Source organism: Leucoraja erinacea, chromosome 3 (genome assembly GCF_028641065.1).
Source record: "Leucoraja erinacea ecotype New England chromosome 3, Leri_hhj_1, whole genome shotgun sequence".
NCBI classification, from domain to species: Eukaryota; Metazoa; Chordata; class Chondrichthyes; order Rajiformes; family Rajidae; genus Leucoraja; species Leucoraja erinaceus.
This window is the reverse complement of record NC_073379.1, coordinates 82,343,509-82,366,131: the sequence shown is the minus strand read 5'-3', so window position 1 is coordinate 82,366,131 and position 22,623 is coordinate 82,343,509. Positions and strand designations below refer to the sequence as shown.

The 22,623-nt window shown below is 42.2% G+C and overlaps 2 protein-coding genes across 2 annotated transcripts in view; one reads left to right on the top strand and one right to left on the bottom strand.

Annotated features, from left to right (window-relative positions):
* The window catches only part of tmc2b (transmembrane channel-like 2b), a 55,482-nt gene extending 53,543 nt beyond the window's left edge, over positions 1–1,939 (top strand). Inside the window, exon 18 of the mRNA XM_055633084.1 lies at positions 1,359–1,939. Within this exon, the coding sequence (XP_055489059.1) occupies positions 1,359–1,588 (230 nt within the window). The 3' untranslated portion in view covers positions 1,589–1,939. The remainder of the gene's footprint in view (positions 1–1,358) is intronic.
* A 6,267-nt stretch (positions 1,940–8,206) lies between these two features.
* The window catches only part of LOC129695778 (retinal dehydrogenase 2-like), a 61,722-nt gene continuing 47,305 nt past the window's right edge, over positions 8,207–22,623 (bottom strand). The window contains exons 9-13 of the mRNA XM_055633083.1: positions 19,424–19,608; positions 18,785–18,949; positions 15,294–15,451; positions 15,104–15,178; positions 8,207–8,578 (exon numbers count right to left, since the gene is read on the bottom strand). Of these exons, the coding sequence (XP_055489058.1) occupies positions 8,506–8,578; positions 15,104–15,178; positions 15,294–15,451; positions 18,785–18,949; positions 19,424–19,608 (656 nt within the window). The 3' untranslated portion in view covers positions 8,207–8,505. The remainder of the gene's footprint in view (positions 8,579–15,103; positions 15,179–15,293; positions 15,452–18,784; positions 18,950–19,423; positions 19,609–22,623) is intronic.

The following is a 22,623-nucleotide window of genomic DNA, read 5'->3' as shown; positions in this document are numbered from 1 at the left end:
GGTCATATAGGATTTTGGCATGAAGATTTGGCACATTGGCCTTCATCAGTCAGAGTATTATGGATAGAAGTTGGGAGGTCATGATGCAATTATATGAGACGTAGTTGGTGAGGCTGCATTGGAGTATTGTGTTCAGTTCTGGGCACCATGTTATCAGGTCAAGTATCAAGTATCCTTTATTGTCATTCAGACTTTTCAGTCTGAATGAAATTTTGTGCCTTGCAGTCATAACACAGAATAAAATAACAAAACACCCAATAAACACAGATTTAACAAGTTATTAGGTGTTGTCAAACTGGAAAGGGTGCAGAGAAGATTTACGAGGATATTGCCACGACTCGAGGGTCTGAGCTATAGGGAGAGGTTGAGTAGGCTGGGACTCCATGAGTGCAGGAGGATAAGAGGTAATCTTATAGATGTGTACAAAATCATGAGAGGAATAGATCTGGTAGGCGCTCAGAATCTCTTGCCCAGAGTAGGTGATTCAAAAACCAGAGGACATAGGTTTAAGGTGAGGGGGAAAGATTTAATAGGAACTTGAGGGGTAACCTTTTCACACAGAGGGTATATTGAATGAACAGATGGAGGAGGTAGCTAAGGCAGGTAATATAGCAATGTTTAAGAAACATGGACCAAACGCAGGCAGGTAGGACTAGTCAAGATGGGACATATTGGTCAGTGTGGGCAAGTTGGGCTGAAGGGCCTGTTTCCACACTGTTTGACTATGACTCTATAGGAGCAGAATTAGGCCATTTGGCCCATCAAGTCTGCTCTGCCACGCTCCACGTGGTTCCACGCTCCCCTCCATTGAGTCTGTCCAAAGCAAGCGCTGTCTGCGGAGGGCGCTCAGCATCGCCAAGGACTGCTCTCACCCCAACCATGGACTGTTTACCCTCCTACCATCCGGGAGGAGCTACAGGTCTCTCCATTGCCGAACCAGCAGGTCGAGGAACAGCTTCTTCCCGGCGGCTGTCACTCTACTCAACAACGTACCTCGGTGACTGCCAATCACCAACCCCCCCCCCCCCCCCCCACCCCCGAACACTTATTATTTTTTATTCAAATCGTTTGCTATGTCGCTCTTCAAGGGAGATGCTAAATGCATTTCGTTGTCTCTGTACTGTACACTGACAATGACAATTAAAATTGAATCTGAATCTGAATCTGAATCTGCCATTCGACCTTCCGTTTATCCATAATAATATTTCCAATCTTCTCCCCATAATCTTTGATGTTCTTACTATTAAAAGGGCTTCAATCTATTCTCTCCAATCTGCTAATTTGCTATCATGTTTTATATTCAATCTATTAAATCCTTTTTGAGATAAAGACACATTTACTTCCTTTTATATCCAAAGAACCAGACACAAGTAAAAAGGTGATTGAGAAACAGCCTGTTGCCACCAATGGAGCCCCAAAAGCTAATGGAAGACAAGGAAAGGAAATGACGCTGGCCCCCCAACCTCCACGAATGGTAGTAACAAAACCACCTAACCCAAGGCAATCACCCCGCCAACAAGGGCAACAGAGACCTGGAGCACCAGGTCCACGTCCTCGTGGACCGCCTCCGAGACAACCAAGACGTTGAGATGTGAGAGATGTATCCATCCACCCAATGTACTGAGATCTGCCAACAAGGGATTGTTGTCAAACACATGCATTATTCTGGGCAATATTTTAATCTAATTATCAGACTACTTCTCTGGCCCTTAATAAATTTGCCATTTTCTATAAGAAATAAAAGTACTTGAACTGTAGTAGACTATGCTGGATGGATATTTCCTCAACATTTGCAGATTCTTCTAAATTGATTTTATATTGTTGTATGTTATAACTGTTCAGTTACTCATTTTCAAGCAAGTTTAATATTAAAATAGGGTAGTAATTCAGCTTTTGTCACGTGCTAAACATTTGATTTCTGACTGCATGCAAGTTTTGTTGCATTTCTTCAATAAATCGATGACGTTTATATCTGCCCGTACTTTAAATCTTCTCAATAGTTATTATGTATCTGCTTTTGCTAATTATTTATTATGTAAGTGAAAAATAAAGTTAAAGAACTTTAGTATAAAATTAAGGAACATTTAGAAAAAGCTGTCAAGGACTCAGGCTAATTTTATATTATTTCCAAGTGGATTTAATAGAAAGCTTAATCGAGCAGATTTTTAAATGGTCTGTTATTCTTTTGGAGAAGACCATAAGAGGTGACCTGATAGAAATATATATGATTATTCGGATCTGAAAATGGAGAATGTGGGACCGATCATTCCAACATTAGTGGGCAAAATTAGGGCACATGGTATTGGGGGTAGAGTGCTGACATGGATAAAGAAGTGGTTGGCAGACAGGAAACAATGAGTAGGGATTAACGGGTCCCTTTCAGAATGGCAGGCAGTGACTAGTGGGGTACCGCAAGGCTCGGTGCTGGGACCGCAACTATTTACAATATACATTAATGATTTAGATGAAGGGATTCAAAGTAACATTAGCAAATTTGCAGATGACACAAAGCTGGGTGGCAGTGTGAACTGTGAGGAGGATGCTATGAGAATGCAGGGTGACTTGGACAGGTTGGGGGAGTGGGCAGATGCATGGCAGATGCAGTTTAATGTGGATAAATGTGAGGTTACCCACTTTGGTAGCAAAAAAAGGAAGGCAGATTATTATCTAAATAGTGACACGTTGGGAAAAGGGGAAGTACAACAGGATCTGGGGAGTCCTTATTCATCAGTCATTGAAAGTAAGCATACAGTTACAGCAGGCAGTGAAGAAAGCGAATGGCATGTTGGCCTTCATAACAAGAGTAGTTGAGTAAAGGAGCAAAGAGGTCCTTCAGGAGTTATATAGGGCCCTAGTGAGACCACACCTGGAGTATTGTGTGCAGTTTTGGTCTCCTAATTTGAGGAAGGACATTATTGCTATTGAGGGACTGTAGCATTGGTTTACAAGGTTAATTCCCAGGATGGCGGGACTGTCATATGCTGAGAGTATGGAGTGGCTGGGCTTGTATACTCTGGAGTTGATAAGGATGAGAGGTGATCTTATTGAAACATATAAGATTATTAAGGGTTTGGACATGCTAGAGGCAGGAAACATGTTCCCGATGTTGGGGTAGTCCAGACCCAGGGGCCACTGTTTAAGAATAAGGGATAAACCATTTAGAACGGAGATGAGGAAACACTTTTTCACACAGAGTTGTCAGTCTGTGGAATCCTCTGCCTTATGTGGAGGCCAGTTCTCTGGATACTTTCAAGAGAGAGCTAGATAGGGCTTTTAAAGGTAGCGGAGTCAGGGGATATGCAGGGAAGGCAGGATCGGGGTACTGATTGGGGATGATCAGCCATGATCATGTTGAATGGCGGTGCTGGATCGAAGGGCCGAATGGCCTACTCCTGCACCTATTGTCTATAACTGTGACCGAAACGGGAACCAAGGGCCATTATTTAAAGATAGTCACTTTTTGTGACAGCGATGAGGCCAAATCTTTCTCATGAGTCAAGGGTCATGAGTCTTTGGAACTCTTCCACAAAGAATGATGTTGGAAGAGTGTTTGAACATTTTAAGGTAGAGATAGGTAGTTTACCACAGGACTGCAGGATTGTGGAGATGAGCGTATAATCAGATCAGTCCTGATCTTATTAAATGGCAGACTAAGCTCGAAAGTCCGAGTGGCCTACTCCAGCTGCTTCTCCTTCTTTCCTGTCCATCTTCCATGTTTCAAATGTTGACATCGCTGTCATCTGTCCTGGAAAGGACGCAAGCTTCCGGCGACAATCATTGGGAGCCATCTGTAATTGCCATTTGGTTTATTTTGTGTGTCATTAATTATGGCATTTGCCCGTTATTAAGGGGCTGTCCCACTGCGGCAACCTAATCTGCGAGTTTAGAAGAGTTTGCCCTCGACTCAAACTCGCAGCATGGTCGACACGTGGTCCGAGGAGGTCCTATGAGGTCACTGGAACTCTCATGCTCGGGGGAAGTTCCCACATACACATTCCCAGTTTGGTCGAGGAAAGATTTTCAACATGTTGAAATATTTTCCGCAAGTAAAAATTGGTCAGCATGGTTCTTTTGAACTCATAGTGCTGTGGAATGGGGTTGCTATGCAGTTACAGGCAGTCGAGGGCAGCCGTAGGCAATCTCCTTCGCTGACAGGGCATTTTAATTGGAGTTTTCAGGACCAAGAAAAACCGACCGGAAATATTAAGTGCCCGCTAAACTTTATTAAATGTTGTCTGACTTCTTATAAGTGTCTCCACTCCTTCTCCCTCCCTTCTCTCCCCCTCTCTCCCCTTCTCCCCCCCACCCTCCACACTCTAAAGGACTTACCGTACACTGTGCAGCCGTCTTTTACCTTCCTGTTCATTGCGGGTGTGAAGTTCAGACAGCGCCCCCCGCTTTTCCTGGCCCCCGCCTTTGCGATGTGTTTGTGTGTGTGTGTGTGTGCGTGTGTGTCAATCAATCACTCAATCAGTTCAATCAATCAGTTTTATTCATCACATTGCACATAAAGTGCAAGTGAAATGAATTTGTCAGCAGCGGTACAGTAATAAAGAACACACAATCACAATAAAATTTTTACACAAACATCCACCACAGCATTCATCACTGTGGTGGAAGGCACAGAAATTGGCCAGTCCTCCTCCATTTTCCCCCGTGGTCGGGACCTCAACCCTCCGCAGCCGTCGCTGCGGGTGTCCAGATGATAAAGGACAAGGGAAAAGTCAAGGTAAGTCCAGGATCGGCTCTTCCCCACCAGAGACCGCGGCTTCAGGCTGGTATAGGACGCAGGCCGGCAGTCGAAGATTTAAAATTCGCGCCACAGCCAGAAGCACCGCAGTCTGCAGGGCCGGCGGTCGAAGCTCCCCTCCACTGGTGATGGTAAGTTCACGCCGGGCCCACGGTAGAAGTTGGCCGCGGGCCGGCATTCGGAACTTCTTCTTCCCCCCGGGTTCCCCACGAGGGATCCTGGGCTGCAGACTGCGCGCCAGCTGGAGCTCTGCAGACCGCGGCTTCAGGCTGCCGGCTGCCGCAGGCCAGCGAAACGGAGCGCCCCCCTCCAGTGAGCCCCAGCGAGGGCTCGCCCGCTCCACGCCGAGTCCGCACTGCGCCCGCCGCTGAAGACCCGGGCGCGTCTCCGGGAAAGGCCGCACCGATCCTTGCTGTTAGGCCACGGGGGAGGCGACCTGGAAAAATTCGCCTCTCCGTGGAGGAGGCGACCGAAGCGGTTTCCCCCACACCACCCCCCACACAAAACACACCGAGAAACATCAAAAACCTACTGTAAAAACATACTAAAAAAACAAAAAAAGGTAGAAACAAACGGAGACGCTGCTGACAGGGCACCGGCTTGCAGCGCCCCCACTGTATGTGTGTGTGTATGTGCGGTCGCTTGATCCAGCTCGCGGTTTCATCGCTGACGGTCGATCCAGCTCAAGGTTTTCCAGTCAAGTGCCCTCGAGCTTGATGGTTGAAGGCAGTCGCTGAAAGGTCACGTCAGTGGGACAGGCCCTTTATGGGATTGGGATTTATGAGGTATTCTAGGGCGTGTTGGGAGCTAGTTTTCTTGCGCAGAACCTTAGTTTTTAGTTTAGTTTTGGACTTATATAGGGAAGGTTTACCCTTCGACCATGTGACGTTTAACTGAGACACGAGGTGTTTTCTAACGTTTTAAGCGATATGCTGGAGTTTGACGAAGATTAGAGTGTACGAGTCGGAATATAAGGCCGGATGTATCCCTTATTGTTTTTCTTCAATAATAAAGAAACTATTAATCAAAAGACTGTGTTTATCTGCGAAGAAACTCTGAAGGTCTCAGGGAGAGCTCACATGCATATTACGACATTCTCCTTTAACCATGTAATCTCCTTAGTGGCTAGAGGGAGTAATCTCTTGAACAATATAAAAATATGCTGCTACACCATCACTTGTTGCAATAGATGATGGTGATAGCAGAATTAGCTCAGGATACTTCCATTTTCCAGCCCTGCGACATGGATGCTTCTGCTATGGGGCCACTCCAGCTCCTTGTTAGCCTGTACCTCCGTGACAAGTGTGTAAACAGTTGTTTATCAATCAACTATTTAACTGCTTCCAACAAAAGAACCCTGGCTGGAAGTTTGGATTCAAATGGATATTGTTTGGTTTAATGCAAAATTTGCAGGAGTAAGTAAATTTTTGAATTAAGAAATCAGTGAAACATTTCATTTAAAACCTGCTGAGAACTGATCCTCTGAGAACTGTAACACTGTAGTGACATATATAACTATGTTATTTTAGTGGAGGTAGTAATGGTAAAATGTTCTACAGAATAATTGGGCCAACACAAATCAAGCACAAAATGGTTGTGATGCCTATATTTGACCATAGCAGCCATTAAAATAATATATAACAGAGAAAAAATGTATCCCAAACGATTTTAATGAAAATGCACATTCTAAGAGTTTAATTCTAGTATGTTGTTTTTAGGTTTATTATTATTGTCACGTGTAGTGAGGTATGATGAAAAGCTTTTGTTTGCATTCTATCCAAACTCCAGTTTAAATTCCATTTGGAATATTTTGGAGGACCAAGAAACCAAACTGATCAAATAATATTAAATATAAGCAATCAAGTCAAACTCATGTACAATGGGGAGGTACAAAGTACAGAATGTTGGTCTCAGCATTGTAGTGCATTAGTTCCACAAAGTCCAATGTCTGCAATGAGGTCGAGGTGAATCAGACTGGATTATCAAAGGACCATTCTAAAGCTTGATAAAAGAAGGGAAGAAGCTGTTCTTGAGGCTGGTGGTGTGTGCTTTCAAGCTTCTGAATCTTTTGCTAGATTGGAGCAAGGAGAAGAAGGAATGACTGGGTGGGACAAGTCTTTGATTATGTTTGCTGTTTTCCTGAAGCAGTGTGAAGTGTTGATGGAGTCAACGGAGGGAAGTCTGGTCTGTGTGGTGGACTGGAATACATCTACAATTCTCTGCAATCTCTTGTGTTCTTGGGCAGAACTGATCCCATACCAAGCCATGATACAACCTGACAGTATGCTTTCTATGGTGCATCTGCAGAAGTTTGTATTTTAAATGGATAAATGTTGGGTGATGCTGTTTAGAGATTGTTCATTAGCTTGGAGTGTGCATCCCAATGACTAGGCGTAATGGGGTAGTCATCTCACATCCCAGAATCCTATTGTGTAAGAGACCAAATGAGGCAATGCGGAAGATTCAGGGTTGCAGTGGGATTGTGAGTTGGGGAATCACAAACTACTGCTTTCACCCTGTTTATTTTAGATGTTTTTCCTCACCTTTGTCTATTGCATCATTTCCAGTTACTGGGATCTGTGCTTGTTTTTACCTTTTTCCTCGCTTTTAAAACAAAATCATGTTGTCCATTCCCTTTTTAGTTGTCCATGATATATTTTACACAAGCCAAGTATATTCCTTCACTAGTGCTTTGTAGATGAGGGAAAGGCCTTGGAGAGACAGAAGATCCATTACTTGCTGTGGGATACCCATCCTTTAGCCACAGTATTTATATTTTTCACTGTATCTCAGGTACATGTGACAATAATAAACCAATACCTATAATGTGACTTGTGCCCCCTTGATCCAGTTAAATGATTGAACCTTGATTGTTAGAGCTTATTTGTCCTGAAATTTCAGTTTAGAGATAAAGATACAACGTGGAAATAGGCCCTTCGGCCCATTGAGTCCATGCCGTCCATCGATCACCCGTTCACACTAGTTCTATGAACCCAATTTTTGCATCCACTCCCTATACACTAAGACAATTTACAGAGGCCAATTCACCTACAAACCCGCAGGTCTTTGGGTTGTGGGAAGAAACCAGTGCACCTGGAGGAAACCCACATGGTCACAGGGTGCAAACTTTATACAGACAGCCCCCGAGATCTGGTCTCTGGAGCTGTGAGGCAGCGGCTTTACCAGCTGCGCCACTATACCGCCCTTGTTCTAAATTTTCTGATCCCATGCAATGAAATATTATTGATTCTGTTCTGATATCACAACCACCATCTTCTATTCTGTCTATCGGAAAAAATAATGAAAGGAATAATCTGCAGGATAAACAAGTACACTTCAAGCAAGTGGAGAAGTAAATGAATTTCAAAGCTATTTTGATAGATTTGCGAATTGAAACAAATATTACAACATCAATAAACATTTCTGCAGTCAGGAAAATGGACCTCAGAATTTTGATTAGAAAAGTTAGATAAGATAAATCTTTTATTAAGTGGTAAATACCCAAAATGCACAAAACAAAATTTCCAAACTATAAACTGGTAGAACTATAATTTTTAATCACTTTTTTTGCTGCGTAAATACTAACAGGTAAGTTCTACTTCGATATATTATTCATACTTCATGGTACAGGACAGCTGTCAGATACTGGGCTGTGTTTATTGTGAAACTACACAGATGAAATGTGATGTTTAACTTTAGACTTTAAAAGTTTCAGATCGCAGTCTCTTTCTAATTATTCAACCATTTTAAATATTTTAGGAATTCTTCTGTGGAATTTTGATGGTGATGGTCTTAATTTCAGTGTACTCCTGAAGACCATATTCTCCCCTAGAAAGAAATAATTATATTTAGTAATTCTGCTTTTGTAATTGATGCAAAAAAAGATGACAACATTTTGTAGTTATTTGTAGATATTTTGCGTATTTGACCATCTTAGCCAAACTCCCTCAGTTGAGCAAAACAAAGACTACATTCACATCCAGGTCCACTGTGGGGAGGACTGACTTGCCTTAACCTCCTTTAACTCACACATGGACCATTTCTGCAGAGATTCAGACCACCAGTGGAATTGACAGTCAGTTGCAAAATCCATTGTTAGTTGATTTGATTGGATGGCGGCTGGCCTTTAAAGAAGAGCCAACTTTTGATGCGAGATAGACTTACCTCTGCAACTAATATTGTTGTTAAAAATGCCCCTTGTACAGATGGAATATCAATTGCAAAATGTGTGAATCCCCTCTCGAAGCAAGTTACCCTCTTGAAAAGGAGATTGTTCAAGATATGCGAGGGAGATGGGAGAGACAATGCATGTGGCCTCTGAAATCTGTTGAATCCCAAATTAATAAGGAAGGAGCTCTCCAAATCTAGGGAAAGACAGCCACTGGTTTTTCAATTATGTTTGAAAATGATTCGCATCTGTTCCTTTATATTATATAAAGTGGAGGATACATTTATAGACAAGTACAATGATATTTTACACATGAAGGATCACAGTTCCACTTGCCTAGTCTAGAACAATCACAGTAAACCCAGGAAAGAAGTTGTTTTGACTCAAGTGTGTTGTTAGGATTCCTTTCAGCCTTTTTGATTGTTCAGACTTCGAGTCTGTACTCAGTCATTTGTTCTCGAACTTCTTTGATAGAAGTAACTGGGCACACCTGAATCTATGTGTGAGTGACTTAGTTGGCAGTGCTTTCACTTCCGAGTCAGATGTTTTAAGGTTCAGGTGTCATTCCTGGGACCAGGACATAAATCTAGGCTGTTGCTTCAGTACATCTGATGCCTTTTTAATGAGACATCACAATGCAACCACCCTGGATCCCTCAGACAAAGAAAAAAAATCACACAGCAACATTTCAACAGAGCATTAAAGCATGCTGGCTTGATCAATAGTCACTCCTCACACCAAATCCACATTTGTGGAAACCTACTGCTTAAAGGAGCAGTCACAATTTCTATTTTGCAGCAGCGTGCGGCAATTTGAGATGTTCTTAAAATAATATGGAGGGGATAGTTTAAACAAATCTTTCTATTTAATGATTGGAAACATAAATCCTTAGGTTTTGACTGGAATGGAATATCCTAGCATGTCTTTGGGAAATTCTATGCTGCCTTAAATTTGTTCTTGACATTTAATTCAAATCATCTTTATGGGGAACAACCACAACCAATCTCATCGATGAGGCTGCATTCACTAATTTCTTCACCTCTGATATTTGTCACGATTCCCGGAGGTTGTGTCTTTGCTGGTGGTGCACAAGGAGGGCCCAGGCCGACAATCCAAATTATATTCAAGGCCCAATTGAGCAAACCACAGTGGTCCTGAATTACCTGAGAGGCCACGCTCTGATGCTGAAATCCAGAGGAACTGAGAAAACATCAATATCCTAAATTTCCCTCCAAGGTAAGTTAACTTCAGCATTAAACCTGAAATGGTTCGGACCTGGCACAACTCTAGCATTTCCCGCCCTCTCACTAGAAAGGAGTAGCTTCAAGGAAGGGAGTTATGTTTCAGGAAATTTACATTTTTTGAAGTCATGTGTGTAATTGCTAATTCAAATTATTTCATTGCTTCAATGGATTTCAAATGGTTTTCATATTCAATTCTGCAAATACTTTGATTTATCCTAGCTGTTTAGGGTATTTTTCAATGTTCGAGAGAGAGTGCAGAATCAGGCCGCCTATCAGGCATATGTTTGTACATACAGACCTTGCCAAGTACCCTGGCCAGAGGGAGCAGCCTACTTTATTCTGCACCCTGACATGTATTCCAGCATCAACCTCATCATCGAGGAGTACGCAGAGACACCAGCTACCCACATCACCATCTAAATTCTACTGCACTTAGCCATGGGACAAGAGGTGCGCTTTGACAATGAACAATTAAAATAACAAACCACACACTCTTTGGGAAGTGGGCAGCGAAACGTGCCTTGAGCAGGGACACCTCTGGGGGGAGGGGGGGGGAAGGGGGGGGGGGGGGTAACACCACTTCTCTGCAAATGGGAGGAGAGAGTGCAAACACCACCAACTGCGTTGGAAGTCAGGATTGAATTTTGGTCCCTGGAGCCGCACAGTGGCGCAGCGGTAGAGTTGCTGCCTCACAGCACCAGAGACCCGGCTTTGATCCTGACTAAGAGTTGTCTGTATGTAGTTAGTACATTCTCCCTATGATTGTATGGGTTTTTATACCTGGAAGACATATCACACTTTGAAATATTCAGCATAGCACAATATTTTCCTGGCACAGTATTTTATTGTGCTCTGAAACCTTCCAAGAAGGCTATTCCATTAACCAATGGTGGTTTCTGCTGTTAAAACAAAAAATCTTATACTGCAAAATTATTTGAATTTTAACCATAACTGGTTTTTATCATGTGTTGGTTCCAGTCTCCCTTCTGTTTGTGGACCATGAGGCTCACAAAGGTCGAAGTAATACAACCCAGAATTTGGCCCTTCGGTTCAATACTTCCCTGCCGACCACGTTTTATAGCTGAACTAATCCTATAAACCTGCATTTGGCCCACATCCCTCTAAACATTTCCTCTGCATGTGCCCATCTAAATGTTTTAAATATTAACATTGTACCCTCCTTTACCGTTGCCTCTGGTCGCTCATTCCATATACGCACCATTCCCTGGCAGAAGAAATTGCACAGGACGTTTCTTTTAAATATTTTGCATCTCACGTTAAACCTACACTTGCTGGCTCTAACCCAGGCCTCATTCTAGTAAATCACCTCTCCAAAGCCTCCACATCCTTCCTGTAATGAGACAACTAGAACTGCATGCAGTACTCCAAATGGAGGAAGTAGGATTGAATTTTGGTCCCTATGGCGCACGGTAGAGTTGCTGCCTCACAGCACCAAGACCCGGCTTTGGACTAAGAGTTGTCTGTATGTAGAGAGAGAAAACATATCAACTTTGAAAATTATAGACCTGGCACAGTATTTTATTGTGCTCGGAAGCCTTCCAAGAAGGCTATTCCATTAACCAATGGTGGTTTCTGCTGTTAAAAAAAAAAATCTTATACTGCAAAATTATTTGAATTTTAACCATAACTGGTTTTTATCATGTGTTGGTTCCAGTCTCCCTTCTGTTTGTGGACCATGAGGCTCGCAAAGGTCTAAGTAATACAACCCAGAATTTGGTCCTTCGGTTCAATACTTCCCTGCCGACCACGTTTTATAGCTGAACTAATCCTATACACCTGCATTTGGCCCACATCCCTCTAAACATTTCCTCTGCATGTGCCCATCTAAATGTTTTAAATATTAACATTGTACCCTCCTTTACAGTTGCCTCTGGTAGCTCATTCCATATACGCAGCATTCCCTGGCAGAAGAAATTACACAGGACGTTTCTTTTAAATATTTTGCATCTCACGTTAAACCTACACTTGCTGGCTCTAATCCAGGCCTCATTCTAGTAAACCACCTCTCCAAAGCCTCCACAGGATCTTACTGTAATGGGGCAACAGAACTGCTGCAGTTACTCCAAAGCAACTAAGGCCGTAAAATGACTTCCTGCCCGACCACCAAATGCATCCGACTTATGAGTACGAAGTAGCAACAGGAATTCTATTAACCACCTCTCCACAGCTCCACATCCTTACTGTAATGGGGCAACTAGAACTGCATGCAGTACTCCAAATGCAGCCTAACCAAAATCCTATAAGGCCGCAACATGACTTCCTGACTCTTATACCAAATGCCCGACTTATGAAAGAGCAACAGAAAATAACTAAAAAGGCAATACGGGGAGAAATGATGAGGTACGAAGGTAAGCTAGCCAAGAATATAAAGGAGGATAGTAAAAGCTTCTTTAGGTACGTGAAGAGGAAAAAACTAGTTAAGGCCAAAGTTGGACCCTTGAAGACTGAAAAGGGTGAATTTATTATGGGGAACAAGGAAATGGCAGATGAGTTGAACAGCTAGTTTGGAACCGTCTTCACTAAGGAGAACACAAACAATCTCCCTGATGTAATCGTGGCCAGAGGATCTAGGGCGACAGAGGAACTGAAGGAGATTCACATTAGGCAGGAAATGGTATGGGGTCAACTGATGGGATTCAAGGCTGATAAATCCCCAGGGCCTGATGGTCTGCATCCCAGGGTGCTTAAGGAAGTGGCTCTGGAAATCGTGGACGCATTGGTGGTCATTTTCAAATGTTCTGTAGATTCAGGATCAGTTCCTGTGGATTGGAGGGTAGCTAATGTTATCCCACTTTTTAAGAAGGGCGGGAGAGAGAAAACAGGGAATTATAGACCAGTTAGCCTGATATCGGTGGTGGGGAAGAAGCTGGAGTCAATTATAAAAGATGAGATAGCGGCACATTTGGGAGTAGTAGGATCGGTCCGTTTCAGCATGGATTTACGAAGGGGAAATCATGCTTGATTAATCTTCTGAAATTTTTTTGAGGATGTAACCAGGATAATGGACAAGGATGTTGTGTACCTGGACTTTCAGAAAGCATTTGATAAGGTCCCACATAGGAGATTAGTGGGCAAAATTAGAGCACATGGTATTGGGGGTAGGGTGCTGACATGGATAGAAAATTGGTTGGCAGACAGGAAGCAAAGGGTAGGAATTAACGGGTCCCTTTCAGAATGGCAGGCAGTAACTAGTGGGGTACCGCAAAGCTCGGTGCTAGGACCGCAGCTATTTACAATATATATTAATGATTTGGATGAAGGGATTAACAGTAACATTAGTAAATTTGCACATGACACAAAGATGGGTGGCAGTGTGAACTGTGAAGAGGATGCTATGAGAATGCAGGGTGACGGTCACGTTGGGTGAGTGGGCAGATGCATGGCCGATGCAGTTTAATGTGGATAAATGTGAGGTTATCCACTTTGATGGCAAAAACAGGAAGGCAGATTATTATGTAATGGTGCCAAGTTAGGAAAAGGGGAAGCACAACGGGATCTGGGGGTCCTTGTTCATCAATCACTGAAAGTAAGCATGCAGGTACAGCAAGCCGCGAAGAAAGTGAATGGCATGTTGGCCTTCATAACAAGAGTAGTTGAGTATAGGGGCAAAGATGTCCTCCTACAGTTGTACAGGGCACTAGTGAGACCACACCTGGAGTGTTGTGTGCAGTTTTGGTCTCCAAACTTGAGGAAGGACATTCTTGCTATTGAGGTAGTACAGCGTAGGTTCACAAGGTTAATTCCCAGGATCGCGGGAAACATAGAAACATAGAAAATAGGTGCAGGAGTAGGCCATTCGGCCCTTTGAGCCTGCTCCGCCATTCGATATGATCATGGCTGATTATCCAACTCAGTATCCCATCCCTGCCTTCTCTCCATACCCCCTGATCCCTTTAGCCACAAGGGCCACATCTAACTCCCTCTTAAATATAGCCAATGAACTAGCCTCAACTACCTCCTGTGGCAGAGAATTCCACAGATTCACCACTCTCTGTGTAAAAAATGATTTTCTCATCTCAGTCCTAAAAGACTTCTCTCATATCCTTAAACTGTGACCCCTAGTTCTGGACTTCCCCAACATCGGGAATAATCTTCCTGCATCTAGCCTGTCCAACCCCTTAAGAATTTTGTAAGTTTTTGTAAGATCCTGTCATATGTTGATAGATTGGAGCAACTGGGCTTGTATACTCTCGGAATTAGAAGGATTAGAAGGGATCTTATTGAATCATATAAGATTATTAAGGGTTTGGACATGCTAGAGGCAGGAAACATGTTCCCAATGTTGGGGGAGTCCAGAACCAGGGGCCATAGTTTAAGAATAAGTGGTAAGCCATTTAGAATGGAGATGAGGAAAAACCTTTTTACACAGAGAGTTGTGAGTGTGTGGAATTCGCTGCCTCAGAGGGCATTGGAGGTTGGTTCCCTGAATGCTTTCAAGAAAGGGTTAGATAGAGCTCTTAGGAATAGCGGAGTTGAAGGATATGGAGAGAAGGCAGGAACGGTGTACTGATTGTGGATGATCAGCCATGATCACATTGAATGGCGGTGCTGGCTCGAAGGGCCGAATGGCCTATTCCTGCACCTATTGTCTATTGAAGTTGAGCAGACCATATGGCTTCTTTACCACTCTATCTACTTGTGTTGCCACTTACAGAGAGCTGCGGACTTGGACTCCAAAGTTCATGTGGGATTATAACCCTTGAGCTCCTGTTTTCAACTTTCTTTTTAGCTCCTTAAATTTTCTTTGCAGGGCGTCATTCCTTTTTTTTTTACATATGCCTAATTCACATCCCTCTTAACACTACTGCATAACTAATGCTTTTTTCTTTCTTATAATATTGCATATACATTGCACGGTGAAAAATTGAAATGAAAGCATCAACAGTTAAATTTCAATGAAAGTACTGTTTAAATACTTACATTTCTCTGCCATTTCCAGACATTTTAAACCCTCCGAAAGGACTTTGAACATGCATGGCATTGTAACAATTAACCCTGTAGAAAGATTAACATGCTCACCAGTAGAATTCAATGCAATAGCATATACAATTCGTACATAACTCCAAACATTGTTAACATATTCTGTAATTACTTCAAAAGAGTTGCTTACCACACAGTCCCAGCTTGAAGAGCTGAAGCCACGGTAAATGCTTTATTGATGTCTTTGGTGAAAACTGCAGCAACTAAACCATAATGAGTGTTGTTGGCTCTTTGAATAACTTCGTCAACTGTTTTAAACTTGATTATCTGCTGCACTGGTCCAAAGATCTGTATTATAAAGTTGTTAATAAGTTGTTAAGGAAAATATATATGCATGATTATTTTAGCATTCCTTCAATATTAGCAGAAATGTCAATAATATAGTTAGTAATCTTAACACATCCAATCAATAGAAACTACCGTGGGCATGGAAAAATTAGGTATATTAGCTACAAGATGAGATTGGACAAACTTGGATTGTTTTCTCCAGAAAGCTGGAGGTTGAGGGGAGACCTGATAGAAGTATATAAAATTCTGAGAGGCATAGATAGAGTAAACAGTCAGAAATAAGACGGAAAGGTCAAAGATTAGAGGGCATAGCGTTAATGTTTTTTACACCGAGAGTGGTGGGTGCCTGGAAAGCTCTGCCTAAGGTGGTGGTGGAGGAAGCATATATGAGAGTGGCATTTAAGAGGCAGTTGTGTAGGAAGATGGATATGCAGGGAATGGAGGGATATGGAATGTGTGCAGGCAGAGATTAGTTTTATCTTGGCATCATGTTCTGCACAGACATTATAGACAATAGACAATTGACAATGCGTGCAGGAATAGGCCTCTCGGCCCTTCGAGCCAGCACCACCATTCATGGCTGATCATGGCTGATCATCCACAATCAGTACCCCATTCCTGCCTTCTCCCCATATCCCTTGACTCTGCTATCTTTATTAACTCTATCTCACTCTCTCTCTCGAAAGCATCCAGAGAATTGACCCCCACTGCCTTCTGAGGGAGAGAATGCCACAGATTCACAACTCTCTGGGTGAAAACGTTTTTCCTCGTCTCCGTTCTAAATGGCCAACCCGTTATTCTTAAACTGTGGACTCCCCCAACATTGGGAACATGTTTCCTGCATCTAGCGTGTCCAATCCCTTAATAATCTTATGTTTCAATAAGATACCCTCTCATCCTTCTAAATTCCAGTGTATACAAGCCCAGTGGCTCCATTCTATCAACATATGAGAGTCCCGCCATCCCGGGAATTAACCTTGTGAACCTACGCTGCACTCCCTCAATAGCAAGAATGTCCTTCCTCTGATTTGGAGACCAAAACTGCACACAATACTCCAGGTGTGGTCTCACTAGGGCCCTGTACAACTGCAGAAGGACCTCTTTGATCCTATACGCAACTCCTCTTGTTACGAAGGCGAACATGCCATTTGCTTTCTTCACCACCTGCTGTACCTGCATGCTTACTTTCAGTGAGTGATGAACAAGGACTCCCAGATCTCGTTGTACTTCCCCTTTTCCCAACTTGACACCATTCAGATAATAATCTGCCTTCCTGTTTTTGCCACCAAAGTGGATAACCTCACATTTATCTACATTAAACAGCAGCTGCCATACATCTGCCCGCTCACCCAACCTGTCCAAGTCACCCTGCATCCTCATAGCATCCTCCTCACAGTTCACATTGACACCCAGCTTTGTGTCATCTGCAAATTTGCTAATGTTACTTTTAATCCCTTCATCTAAATTATTAATGTATTGTATATTATAAATAACTGCGGTCCCAGCACCGAGCCTTGCGGCTGGTACCCTACTAGTCACTGTCTGCCATTCTGAAAGGGACCCGTTAATCCCTACTCTTTGTTTCCTGTCTGCCAACCAATTTTCTATCCATGTCAGTACCCTCCCCCAATACTATATGCTCTCATTTTGCCCACAAATCTCCTTTGTGGGACCTTATCAAAGGCTTTCTGAAAGTCCAGGTACACTACATCAAGAATAGTCGAGCATGATTTCCCCTTCGTAAATCCATGCTGACTCGGACCGATCCTGTTACTGCCATCCAAATGCCGCTATTTCATCTTTTATAATTGACTCCAGCATCTTCCCCACCAACGATGTCAGGCTAACTGGTCTATAATTCCCTGTTTTCTCTCTCTCGCCTTTCTTAAAATGTGGGATAACATTAGCTACCCTCCAATCCACAGGAACTGATCCTGAATCTAAAGAACATTAGAAAATGATCACCAATGCGTCCACGATTTCCAGAGCCACTTCCTTAAGTACACTGGGATGCAGACCATCAGGCCCTGGGGATGTATTGTTTGTGTTCTCCTTAGTGAAGACGGATCCAAAGTACCTGTTCAACTCGTCTGCCATTTCCTTGTTCCCCATAATAAATTCACTTGTTGTTTCTGTCTTCAAGGGTCCAACTTTGGTCTTAACTATTTTTTTCCTCTTCACATACCTAAGGAAGCTTTTACCATCCTCCTTTATATTCTTGGCTAGCTTACCTTCGTACCTCATCTTTTTCACCCTGTATTGCCTTTTTAGTTATCTTCTGTTGCTCTTTAAAAGTTTCCGAATCCTCTGGCTTCCCGCTCATCTTTGCTTTGTTATACTTCTTCTCTTTTATTTTTATACTGCCTGACTTCCTTTGTCAGCCACGATCGCCCTTTACTCTCCTTGGAATCTTTCTTCCTCTTTGGAATGAACTGATCCTGCGCCTTCTGTATTATTCCCAGAACTACCTGCCATTGTTGTTCCACTGTTATCCCTGCTAGTGTATCTTTCCAGTCAACTTTGGCCAGCTCCTCCCTCATAGCTCTATAGTCCCCTTTATTGAAGGGCCTGTTCCTGTGCTATATTTTCAAATGTTCTATGTTCTATGACACTTCATAAGCTGGTAAACAATGTTTCCTATCATGTGTTGACACTCAGCCCTTTTTTCTTTTGCCTGGATTTCTGTGGATATCATGTGAGGCAACATAAAGTTCTCAAGTTAAAACTGTTGCCAACTTTCGCTGTTCTTGTGAATGCTTGGTTGACTTGGATACACATGGAACCTTGCAATGCCCTTGGAATCATAAGCAAACATTAGATCAAGGTTATTATGGTCATAATAAAACATAATGCAATTGGATAAACTGTAGATCTTTGCTTTAAAACAAAATGCTTCCCTTAATACTCCCATCTTTTAAAAGATTTTCAGATTTTTTTTCCCACATGATGGGGAAAACAATTATCTGAGCTGTAGAGTTCATGGCTGCTTTAAGTGATATTGTGTGGCTGGTACCAGGAGCTGTGTTTCTCCTTTGTTAGATAGCAGCTTGCCAGCTGATCATCCATTAACATGAAGCCCTCCACCATCTAGAAACTCTGCCTTTTAATCAGCAAGACTGGGGAACCTCACTGATTGAAAGTAGACTGGAATCAAACATAATTCAAGGTCAACATTCTTATTCACCTTGTACACCAGGTACTAAAGAAAGCAGAATGAGAATCCTACTCCACTAAACATTATGCCAAAATGCTTTTCTTAAATAATGAATTGTTTAGGAACGTAAATCTGAAATGTTTATCTGTTTTATAAGTTGACATGAATAGCTGCATTACCTCTTCCTTGGCAATGCGCATTTCATCTGTAACTTCTGAGAAAACTGTAGGCTGAATGAAGAAGCCTTTATCTCCCCAGGGCAATCCTCCACATTCCAGCTTGGCTCCTTCCTTCTTCCCACTCTCAATTAAACCGAGAATTTTATCATACTGTTTTTTATCAATCTGTCAAAGTGTTATCAGAGAAAATGAATTAATACATCATGCAAACCAGTTCAATGTTGAGTGCCTTCTATCTCAGACAGTTTTTTGTAGAGAAATTGTTCCATACACAATCACTTAGTATAGTAAAAAGGACATGAATGCTGGATTACAATTAAATGAATAACAATTGTTTTGCTGGTCAAAACCCAATGTTTTCAAATTCTGATTGCTGATACACCTGCTTTGTTTTTAGAGACTTTATTTTTTTTAGCTCAGATTCCATTTTTATATTTAACATTAATTTTGAGCTACCACTAGGCAGCGTGAAGTGTAAATGGAGTCAATGAAAGTGATAATTTGCCAAGCCTCATTTCTCTTTTATAAGAGTCGGCCTCACGAAATGATTAAGGTTATCAGTCCAGCTCTTACCAGAATAAAGTGTGCATAACTGGTCCACCACTCACTTTACCGTGTGTTTTATTTTTTCTCTAATACCTGTGGACCATGGGTGACTGTTCCATTTAGAGGATTTCCGATAACATGCTTCTTTGCTCGGGTGATGCTCTTGCAGATAAATTCTTTGTAGATAGATTCCTCCACAAATATTCTGGATCCTGCCAAACAGCACTGTCCCTGATTGAAGAACAGACCATGATGAGCTTGTTCTATGGCAAAGTCCACTGCAAAATACAAGTCAGGTTGGCAAAGTCATTCATATTTGAAAATGTGCAACATCATTTTTGGAAATTTTGTAAAATGTTGTTTGTCAGTGTTCAAAACCAAACTTCAAAGGAAATCTAACTCTAAAATCTAAAAGGGATTTTTCTTAGAGACATCATTCGTGTGGTAATTCGAATAATCATTAAAGTCCTATTGACTAGTCGGGTGAAATTATTATTCGTTAAAGTATAAAAATTCATTAAACTAATGTTTACATGACCTTTGAAAGCAAATAGCCATAGTTACCTTTCTAACCATATATTAGTCGTAGATAATAGTTTATGGAATACAGTAAAACAGTTACATTTGTCCTTTACCCCAGCTAAATATTAAAGTTCTATGAAATTACATTTAACAATTCCTATTTGAACTTTTACCTAGAGAAAATTGAAATTCTGGAAGAAAATCCATAATCCATTGTTAGAATAACAGATCCATGATTACTTTATAATATTTTCTCCGTAACTTGTGTATTGTTAACCATATAGTGTCCTTCACATGAGGTGTTGTTCATGGTCAGGCTTTTGTATTGACAGCTAAACATTTCACAACAAATTCAAAGGCCTCAGATCAAGAGCTAGTTAGAGTCAGTCATACAGCATGGAAACAGGCCCTTCAGCCCTACTTGCCCACAGCGACCAACATGCCCCAGCTACACTAGTCATACCTGCCTGCATTTGGCCCATATCCCTCTAAACCTGTCATATCCATGCACCTGTTTAAATGTTTCTTTAACATTGTGATAGTACCTGCCTCAACTACATCCTCTGGCAGCGCATTCCATACACTTACCACCCTTTGTGTAAAAAAAGTTGCCTCTCACCTTTCCCCCCTTACCTAAAAAAGGTGATGTTTATGAGGTTCATCAGTTGATGTTTATGTGATGGTCCCATAAGTCCCTCATGATAGAAGGTCATGAAGTCTGGAAGGTTAGACTGCATGAATCGATTGGAGAGCTGGCTAATTGGACACATAATTGTCTTGATGGTAGGAAGTAGAGAATGATGGAGAAAGTTTGATTTTTTGGACTATTGCCTTGCGACTGCTGGAGTTCCACAATATCCATCGAGTTCATCCATTTAAACAATTTGTATGAGAATGCACGGCATAGTTAGTAAGTTTGCAGATGCCACTAAAACAGGAGGTATCATCGACAGTGAAGAAGATTGTCAAAAGGTACAGCAGGACCTTGATCTGCTGGACAAACGGGGCATTCAATTCAGTTAAGTGCAGAGTATTGGATTTTAGAACCTGAAATCAGGTTAGGACTTTTACAATGAACAGTAGGGCTCTGGGAAAGTTGTAGAGCAGAAGGATGTTGGGGTACAAGTACATAGTTCCCTGAAAGTGGCATCACAGGTGGACAAGATAGTGAAGAAGGAGTTTGACATGTGGGTCTTCATCAGTCAGGGCATTGAGTACAAAAGTTGGAACATTATGTCACAGTTGTCCTACATGTTGGTGAGATAGCACTTGGAGTATTTTTGTACGGTCTTGGTTACCCTGCTATGGGACAGAATGCAAATAAGATTTATTGTATGAGAATGTTGCCAGGACTCAAGCGCACAGGACATAGGGAGAAATACAAGAAACTGCAGATGCTGTAATATTGAGCATCAGTCAAACTGCTGGAGGAACTTGGTGGCCGAGGCAGCATCTGTGGAGAAAATATCGGGACTCTTCTTGAGAATTATTGGAGAAGGAGGGAGAAAGGTGGAAAAGAGAGGTGCGGGTGGAGCAAAGCTAAGTAAGTGATAGGTGGATGCAGTTTAGGGGTGATTGACACATGGTGGAGTGAGTAACAAAGCCCAAAGATGAAAAGAAGACAAAAGGGTATCAGATAAGGAAAGACAAGGAGTGAAATAGTGAAATATAATGCCAGAGGGAGGGATATGGAAAAGGGGGAGAGGAGAAATGTGATAAAAAGGAAATATACTACTTGAGGATGGGAGATGAGAGGATGAAGCGAGATGAAGCAGGGGAACGGAGCAGGGCGACTGGGGTGGTGGGAAATGATGAGAGAAATAGGTGCATACTGGGTTGGTTCGCAAGAGAAAGAGAAAGGTTGTATGAGGGGAAAACCTGAAAATGGAGTATTGTATGCAGTTCTGGATTCTTGTGTGCAATTCTGCTTGCCCCATTAAGGAAAGGATGTGGAGGCATCAGAGAGGGTGCAGAAGAGGCATACTAGATGCTGCCTGAATAGAAGGTATATAAGGAGAGGTCGGATAAACCTGGATTGTTTTTACTGGAAAACTGGAGGTTCTGTGTGGAGATCTGATAGAAGTATATAACATTATGAGAAGTATGAATACGATCTTTCTTTCAGGGTGGAAATGTCAAGGTTTAAGTTGAGAGGGGCAAAGTTCAAAGAAGATGTGTGGGGCAAGTTTTTTTACACAGAAGTGGTGTGTGGCTGGAATGTGCTTTCAGGGGTAGTGGTGGAGACAGATACGACAGTGGCATTTAAGAGGCTTTTAGATGGGAATACGTGGATATGGAGGGAATGGAGGGATATAGATCATGTGCAGGCATAGGAGACAAGTTTAATTGGCATATGTTCAGCATGGCCATAATGGGCTGAAGGGCATGTTTCTGTACTGTTCTATGTTCTATGTTCCATGTTCATTCCATGGATTGCCAAATTGGAATCTGACGTGCTATTTTTCCATTTTGCATCTATGGACAGGTTGGAAGGGCTAGGACTTTATTCCCTGGAATATAGGAAACTAAGTGTGTATAATCCTGAGGGGCATGGATAAAGGTGAATTCATACTATCCTTTTCCCAGGGAACGGGAATAAGAAATTAGAAGGCATAGTTTTAAGGTGAAAGGGGAAAGATTTGAAAGGGATTGGAGGGGCATCTTTTTTAACCCAGAGGGTGGTCTGTACATGGAATGAGCTGCCAGAGAAAGTGGTTGAGGCAGGTGCAATAACATTTAAAATACAATTGGACAGGTACATGGATAGGAAA